Source organism: Nicotiana tomentosiformis, chromosome 5 (genome assembly GCF_000390325.3).
Source record: "Nicotiana tomentosiformis chromosome 5, ASM39032v3, whole genome shotgun sequence".
NCBI lineage: Eukaryota > Viridiplantae > Streptophyta > Magnoliopsida > Solanales > Solanaceae > Nicotiana > Nicotiana tomentosiformis.
The window spans coordinates 112,117,696-112,127,024 of record NC_090816.1 but is presented as its reverse complement, the minus strand read 5'-3'; the positions used below and the strand labels follow the sequence as shown (position 1 = coordinate 112,127,024).

Here is a 9,329-nt window from a genome sequence, read left to right as displayed (position 1 = left end):
TAATAAGAATATCAATATCAAAAAGACTTGTTCTCTAAATTTTGAAACTTAGGTTTCCCTTTTAGATAATTTTAGAGCTTACATATATAAATAGAGGAAACCAAACTTCAAATCATACTTCCACAAATAAAAAAATATATATACATACATATAGAGAGAGAGAGCTGAAAATATGGGTCACATGGCATGTGGTACACCAGCTGTGTCCACTCTTCTATCTCTCTTCTCCCAACTCCCCTCCCTCTGTCCCCCCACCCCACCCCACCCCACCCCAAAGTAAAATGTTCTAAAAAATTTCACTATACATACCCTTCTTACCTTCCTAACTCTGCCTTTTGACTCTCTTCACATTCTACTCCCCTCCCTTTCTCTCTGTCTGTTAAAACTCCACTTCTCCTATCTTCTTTCTCTTCAGAAAATGGAACCCCAAGAACTGAACTTTTAGACCCCAAAAACTTCCATTAAAGCTAAAAAAGCTCCAATCTTTGAAGATGAAACCTCACAACAGTGCTTTGTATGAACACCATTTTAGCTTAAACAAGATTTTCTTGCTCAGTTATTATCTACAACCACTCTTTATTCTCCTCATAATCTTCTTTCTCCCTCCTGCTTCTCCTGCTTCTGTTAATGGCCTTCTCAAAGACTCTCAACAGCTTCTCTCCTTTAAATCCTCACTTCCCAATACACAAACTCAGCTTCAGAACTGGTTGTCATCTACAGACCCTTGTAGTTTCACTGGCGTTTCATGCAAGAACTCTAGAGTTTCCTCTATAGATCTTACCAACACTTTTCTAAGTGTTGACTTCACTTTGGTCTCTTCCTATTTGCTTGGCCTCTCAAATTTGGAGTCTTTAGTGTTAAAGAATGCTAATCTCAGTGGTTCTTTAAGTTCTGCTGCTAAATCCCAATGTGGGGTTTCTTTGAACTTAATAGATCTAGCCGAAAACACAATTTCAGGGCCTGCTTCTGATATCTCTAGCTTTGGTCCTTGTTCAAACCTTAAGTCTCTTAATCTTTCCAAGAATTTAATGGACCCTCCTTCTAAAGAACTTAAAGCTTCAACCTTTAGCCTCCAAGTTCTTGATCTTTCTTTTAACAATATCTCAGGCCAAAACTTGTTTACTTGGCTTTCATCTATGAGGTTTGTTGAGCTCGAGTACTTTTCTGTCAAGGGTAATAAACTAGCTGGAAATATTCCTGAATTGGACTTCAAGAATTTGTCATATTTGGATCTTTCTGCCAATAATTTCTCAACTGGTTTCCCTTCATTCAAAGATTGCTCAAATTTGGAGCACTTGGATTTGTCCTCCAACAAGATTTATGGTGATATTGGTGCTTCACTTTCTTCATGTGGGAAGCTCAGTTTTCTCAACCTTACCAATAACCAGATTGTGGGGTTAGTCCCTAAGCTACCAAGTGAAAGCCTAGAGTTTTTGTACTTAAGAGGGAATGCTTTTCAGGGTGTTTTTCCAAGCCAACTTGCTGATTTGTGTAAAACTATAGTGGAATTGGACTTGTCTTTCAATAATTTCTCAGGTTTGGTTCCTGAGAGTCTTGGTTCATGTTCTAGTTTGGAGCTTCTTGATATTTCCAACAATAATTTCTCTGGTAAGTTGCCTGTTGATACCCTCTTGAAATTGAGTAATTTGAAGACTATGGTCTTGTCATTCAATAATTTTATTGGTGGTTTACCTGAGTCTTTCTCCAACTTGCTGAAATTGGAGACTTTGGACGTGAGTTCTAATAATATCACAGGGGTTATTCCTTTTGGTATTTGTAAAGATCCTATGAGTAGCTTGAAAGTGTTGTACCTTCAGAATAATTGGTTTATAGGCCCTATACCTGACAGTCTAAGCAACTGTTCCCAGTTGGTGTCACTTGATCTTAGCTTTAATTACTTGACTGGGAAAATACCATCTAGTTTGGGGTCATTGTCAAAGTTGAAAGATCTTATCCTTTGGTTGAATCAGCTCTCAGGGGAAATCCCACAGGAGTTGATGTACTTGAAATCATTGGAGAATTTGATTCTTGATTTTAATGACTTAACTGGATCAATCCCTGCAAGTCTTAGCAACTGTACCAATTTGAATTGGATTTCAATGTCAAATAACCTGTTGAGCGGCGAGATACCGGCTTCTTTGGGTGGTTTGCCCAATCTAGCCATTCTAAAGCTTGGGAACAACTCAATCTCAGGGAGTATCCCTGCTGAGTTGGGTAATTGCCAGAGCTTGATATGGTTGGATCTCAATACTAATCTCTTGAACGGCTCCATTCCGGGGCCTTTATTCAAGCAATCTGGCAATATTGCAGTGGCGTTCCTCACCGGCAAGCGTTATGTGTATATCAAGAATGATGGAAGTAAGGAGTGTCATGGAGCAGGGAATTTGCTGGAATTTGGAGGGATTAGACAGGAACAGCTAGATAGAATCTCAACAAGGCATCCTTGCAATTTCACAAGAGTTTATAGAGGTATTACTCAGCCAACATTTAACCACAATGGCTCTATGATTTTTCTTGACTTGTCTTATAATAAATTGGAAGGTAGTATCCCAAAGGAATTGGGGTCCATGTACTATCTGTCTATATTGAATTTGGGGCATAATGATTTCTCTGGTGTGATTCCTCAAGAACTTGGAGGGTTGAAGAATGTAGCAATTCTTGATCTGTCGTATAATAGGTTGAATGGATCGATTCCGAATTCCCTCACCAGCCTTACTTTGCTTGGAGATCTTGACCTGTCGAACAATAATCTCACTGGACCTATTCCTGAGTCAGCTCCATTTGATACATTCCCGGATTATAGATTTGCGAATAATTCGCTTTGTGGGTATCCTCTTCAACCTTGTGGCTCGGTAGGGAATTCGAACTCAAGCCAGCACCAGAAGTCTCACCGCAAACAAGCATCGTTGGCAGGGAGTGTGGCGATGGGTTTGTTGTTCTCCCTCTTTTGCATCTTTGGTTTGATTATTGTTGCCATAGAAACGAAGAAGAGGAGGAAGAAGAAGGAGGCTGCTCTTGAGGCGTATATGGATGGTCATTCCAATTCTGCAACTGCAAACAGCGCGTGGAAGTTCACTAGTGCTCGTGAGGCATTAAGCATCAACCTCGCCGCATTTGAGAAGCCTCTAAGGAAGCTCACATTTGCAGATCTTCTCGAGGCCACCAACGGCTTCCACAACGACAGTCTTATCGGGTCTGGTGGTTTTGGTGATGTCTACAAGGCTCAGTTGAAGGATGGCAGTGTTGTAGCCATTAAGAAGTTGATTCATGTCAGCGGACAAGGTGATCGAGAATTCACAGCTGAAATGGAAACTATTGGGAAGATTAAGCACCGGAATCTTGTTCCTCTTTTGGGATACTGCAAAGTAGGTGAAGAAAGACTGTTGGTTTATGAATACATGAAATATGGAAGTCTTGAAGATGTTCTGCACGATCGGAAGAAAAATGGGATCAAGCTTAATTGGCATGCAAGAAGGAAAATTGCCATTGGAGCTGCTAGAGGGTTGGCTTTCCTACATCATAACTGCATTCCGCACATTATTCACAGGGACATGAAATCAAGTAATGTCTTGCTTGATGAAAATTTGGAAGCCAGAGTATCCGATTTCGGAATGGCAAGGCTAATGAGTGCTATGGACACTCATTTGAGTGTGAGTACCCTAGCAGGAACTCCCGGATATGTTCCTCCTGAATATTACCAGAGCTTTAGGTGTTCGACGAAAGGAGATGTTTATAGTTATGGTGTTGTTTTACTTGAGCTTCTAACCGGCAGAACACCAACGGATTCAGCTGATTTTGGCGACAATAATATTGTTGGATGGGTAAGGCAGCATGCTAAGCTGAAAATAAGTGATGTCTTCGATCGAGAACTATTGAAAGAAGATCCAAGCATTGAGATTGAACTTCTACAACACTTAAAGGTAGCTTGTGCTTGCTTAGATGATCGACATTGGAAGCGTCCAACGATGATTCAAGTTATGGCAATGTTCAAGGAGATTCAAGCAGGGTCAGGCATCGATTCCTCGTCCACGATTGCAGCTGATGATGTCAATTTTAGTGCAGTTGAAGGAGGGATAGAAATGGGCATAAGTGAAAGTATAAAAGAAGGAAATGAGCTGAGCAAACACCTATGAAAGGTCAAAATTTTCCCTCAGAAAAATTCTTTGGCAAAGAATGCAACAAAGAAGGATTGAGGTGCTGAGAATTTGTTTCAGCTCTCAAAATTTTCCCACTTCACAATACCACTTCCAAAAAAATCATATGCAAAAAAAGTTGCCAGTGTAATTTTTAGCCATTATTGTATGTACCACTAGTTCCCTCCATAAAATCTTGTTATTATACATAAAAAGAAGGTTGTTTTAATTAACTTGTAACACTGTTGTATATAAATAGTCTTGAGTTTGTTTTTCCTACTTTTAGCTTTCATCACCTTGATTGTGATTTTCATTTTTTTTTCTTTGTTCTTTTGGTACATAGCATTAGATTCAGATCTAATCTTTAAAAGCAGCTGTTAGATTTCTGACCTCAGTGATGGTGACTAAGTGGAGAGTATTTTTGGCCCTTTCTTCAAGGGTTTTTCATGTGTTTCCTTTCTCATCATTTTCTTTCTTTTTTATTTTTTTGGGCCCCTTTTTTAGGTTTTCTCTTTATCTTTAAATTTATTTTAAAAATTGCAAAATGTCAATGCATGTCTCTTGTTCTGCATGTGTGCAGTTAAGACATCATATCCCTTCCGTAACGATTTGGTACGCGGACTAAATTATTCTGAGATTTAGACAAAATAAATTTTGTATCGCTAACTAAATATGGTATAAATTTAATCTCACACCTTATTTCACCTTATCCGCATACCAAACGACCCCTTAGGCTCTTGTTGCCCACTTCCTAACATCTACATATATTTACAATTTACAATATAATTTTCTTTTTAAAGTGATCATTACCAATAATCCTTTATTGAAAATCAGATTAGTAACCTGAAAAATAAGTTAAATATATAGTACTCACTCCGTTCATTTTTAGTTGTCTTACTCTTTTTGCACTCCCATTAAGAAAAAATATAAATGAAGTATGTATTTTATAACTTTTACATAATAATAATAGAATTTCAAAAAGTCTTGAAAATAATTTGGGGAATAAGAAGTTAATGATAAGGGTAAAACAGAAAAAAAAAAAAAAAGAGTATTTTTCTTTTGATTTGTTAAAATAGATAAATAAAAGTAAAATTGTAGTTTTAATATAGGGGCAAGTAAAAGTGAGCGGAGAGAAGTTAAAATATACTGGTATTGTACTTTATTTTTTATTTATTCTTTATTTTTCAAGAAATCTCATCCAATAATTATAAGTTTACATACAAAAAGGATGAAATAGGAAAACAATAATACCCTGATTTATTTATGTAATACAGACAGCTAGTAGGCTTTGACCATTCAACTACCTTCTCTCTAACGCATTTCTTGATCACATGATTGAATAATTTATTTCTATCTCGATGAAAAGGAAATTGGATAATTATTTGCATTCCCCCTACCCCACCACCTCCCCTCCACCCCACAAGAAAATATAAGTAAATTCCCATTTTATTTTTCCCCATAATTTAGAAAAAGGAATGATATTTCTTGTTTTCCTTCTCCATAACTAGCCTTTCCATAATTATCTTCTAGGCAAGGAAAGAGCCAATCAATATTTGTTTATAACGAGTTACTTATAATTATATTTTAATGATCTGATTATGTGAATATTTATAGCAATAGAGGATGCATAGAACTTAAGTTCATGTTTTAATTGTTTTTCCCTCTCTTTTATTCTTGAATTTTGGAAATATTAACTAATGTAATTTTTTTTAAATACTATTAGTGATTTAACCTGGTGTACAAATTTATTTGTCATATTTTGGAAATATTAACGAGTTACTTATTATGTGCTATTACATGCAATTATCTTGAAAGTGACCATAAATAAATTTTGAGCTTTCAATATACAGAAAATAAACCCGTTATTCTTATCTAGTTTTCTTTTATAATTATGAAGCACAATTAACAATAAATATGCTTATTTCAATGATAATTCCCAATTATCAATGAAATCTTGAGTTGCAAAATGGCTCTTTCACTAAGATAGTTATATTTAAGTACGATTTGTCACATTGTAATCTTAAATTCTACTTTTAAGATGACTCTATATAAATATGTCTCATTTCGTTGTTTTCTTTTCTTTGCACGCTTTCTGTAATGCGTGCATGTGCACGTGTACGCTTATGTATGCAGTTTGTGTAAGCTTAAAAACTAGTTAAACTAACTTATAATATTTTTTGATTTATTTGAGAGTTTGGTAAGAACTTATTTGAATGTTGTATTGTATCGTATTGTTACTTTAAATATTATGTTTCTTTTGATTGTTATTTAAATTTTATTGTATCGTCTAATCCGTCGTTACGTAACGGCGAGAAGTGTCACTTTATGTAACGACCGATTTGATGTGGTCGCATTCTTTCCTTATTTTTATCGTTATTTTTTTTTAAATTTTTCGAAACACCCTTTAGAAATCAAAACTCCTAATTCCCCCCTCCCCCTCTCCCTCTCCCCTCCCTCAATTTTATTTTCGCAATTCTTTAATTATTACTAAAGAATATTTTAAAATTTATATATTTTTACTTTATAAACTAATTTAAGGGCATTTAAATCATTTCAACAGAATTATCAAATACATCAATTAGGGGTGTGCATAAGTCGGATTTGCTTGGGTTTTTCAATTACCAAATCAAATCAATTGTGTCGGTTTATGAAATCTAAAGACCATACCAACCAATAAAAGTCAGGTTTTTAAATCTCAATTTTTCTCGGATTTTCACGTTATTTCGGGTTTATTTTCATAAAGTTTTTATAGCACAAAACATAGAATTTATGCTCCAAATATTTCTTTGATCCTAGTAAGACATAACTATATAAAGTTTTTTTCAAGAAAATAACATAAAATTTGAGATGAGTTATGACATTGTACTAAAATATTCAACAATAAAGATAATAAAGATAAAACAAATATAATTACTAAGCCATAATAAAAATAAATATAATCTTAAATTACTAAGTTTGTTAAAATAAGTACGACTAATAAGTACTATTTTTATATGACTAAACACTATAAAACAAATTATGCATTTCATCTTTATTAGCATTAATATTGATTTGATTTTTATTTGGGATTTATTTGAGTTACTAATATTTATCGACTATAAAACTTATTGTAGCATTCAAAAATTATAAGTTCAAGATTAAAATAATAAGTTAAAAGATAAAATTATGAAAAAGTTTAAGAAATATTTATAAACTACACTACAATAAATATGTTTATATATTAAATATATTTAAAACTTCTATACATAGTAATGCTAGGTTTGTTTGGTTTCGGTTTGAATTTTTTTAGTTAAACCAAACCAAACCATACCAATTATGATCGGTTTTTTTTATCCCAACACCAAATCATAGTCAAGTTTTTTTCTCGGTTTAATTCGGATTATCGGTTTGGTATGGTTTGTCAGTTTTTTTTTGTACATCCCTAACAATAATTATTTATTATCAATTTCAGTATTTTTATTTAAATACATCAAATTTTATTTGTTAAATACTTTTTATTTAACCCAAACCCCCAACCCTCTCCTCCATAGCAAGAATTAATTAAAGATTATATAAAAGGTAGAAGTATTGAATTTCAAGGATGGACCGAATAAAATAAGGGTCCCCTTATTAATAACTTCGATGAATGCACGCAAAACCAATTGGATGTTTATAAATGTCACAACGCTAGCTTTATTTTTATTTTTATAAATTGCTAAAATTCAAAATTTGTCCCCTTCTTAAGGACAACTTGCCATCACCCATGCTCGATGTTATGTGCTGTGTGTGTCTGTGTGCGCCAAAACCTATACGCTTTAAAACGGGTAAATCGATTGAACCGTACCGTAACGAACCGATTTGAGATTTATTTTAATAAAATTATAAATTTTATATAAATTCATAACCTTATCGATAATTAGGGTATATTTTTTATTTTATGAAAATAAATCGAAAAAATATCGAACTGTACCGAATGTGAAAAATATATTTATACATTAAGTTTAAAAATAATAAAGTTTTATATTTTTCTTTGGACCTTGAAATTATTAAAATAATTACAAATGAACAAGTAATTAAACTCAAAATCATAATTTCCAAACCTATTATTATCCTTCTATTGAAATTAACTTATTTCGAGCATATTCACTAGCAAGATACAAAGTATTCTAGCGATTATGAGTAGCAAACTACAATGTATTAAATATGTCGAATCATTGACACCCCTAACTATAATATATAATAATTATATTCATTAATTAATTATGATTATTTTTAGGTGATGTGAGCGCGTATAATTCTCTTATTTGTTTGTCCAGAAGTTAAACTTAATGGAAAAGCTCTTTCTTTAGCATTTTATATGACACGGTAGGCATTTTGGCAAGTCAAAAGTGTTAATTTCTGAAACTGAAATTTATAAGATAAAATATCATATTAAATTTTTCTTATATCCAAGTAATTTTCGGAAATACTAAGTAGGCGTTGGACATAAAAATTATAATTTTTGTAAAAAAAAAATAGCATATAGAATTAAGTTAAAAAATAATATTTGAAATTTGAAATTATGTTTGAACATGTATTTTACTTGACAAAATATTGTAGTTTTGTGAGTGTTTTTTCGATTTTTTTTTTAAAAGTGATCAAAATCAGTTTTTGATTTTTGAAGAATTTATTTTCGAACTAAAAATTTACAAACTTTTATGGACAAATACGTTTTAGAAAGAAAACATCGAAAAACAATATGGACAAACAATTCCTAAATTTCCATTTGGTTTTTTCTTTCTTACTACTTTTTATTTTCGGAGCTCGGGGGGAGGGGGGGTTGTAACTTATTGAACTCCTTAAACAAATATATCATCCATTTCCCAAGGTTTTTAGAACTTCAAAGTGTTTTTGGGGGGTAAACCCTTGACTCTTCTAAACAGTCAGTACTATTAATTACTACTCCCTAAGCTACGGATTAAACTATTTTATTCAGCAAAATCGATGTGTTAGTGTCACATGCACGAAACTTCACTTTTAAATAAAAGATTTTTTAAAGAAATAAATAGTTACAAATTGATTTTATATTTAATAAACCCTTTTCCGAGAAGTGCATTTTGCGTGTTTTTTAAGGGTGTATATGCTTCAAAGTTTTGATTTGTACGGGAAACATTATTAGATTTATATTTTGCCATCATTAGTCAATATTATTTGTTGTTTAATATTTGTACATGGACA

At 33.0% G+C, this 9,329-nt stretch overlaps 1 protein-coding gene across 1 annotated transcript; it reads left to right on the top strand.

Annotated features, from left to right (window-relative positions):
* The first annotated feature begins 300 nt into the window (after positions 1 to 300).
* Positions 301 to 4,412, top strand: LOC104093699 (systemin receptor SR160). Its single transcript, XM_009599493.4, has one exon. The coding sequence runs from the start codon at positions 492 to 494 to the stop codon at positions 4,131 to 4,133; it is 3,642 nt and encodes a 1,213-aa protein (XP_009597788.1). The 5' UTR covers positions 301 to 491; the 3' UTR covers positions 4,134 to 4,412.
* The last annotated feature ends 4,917 nt before the right edge of the window (positions 4,413 to 9,329 follow it).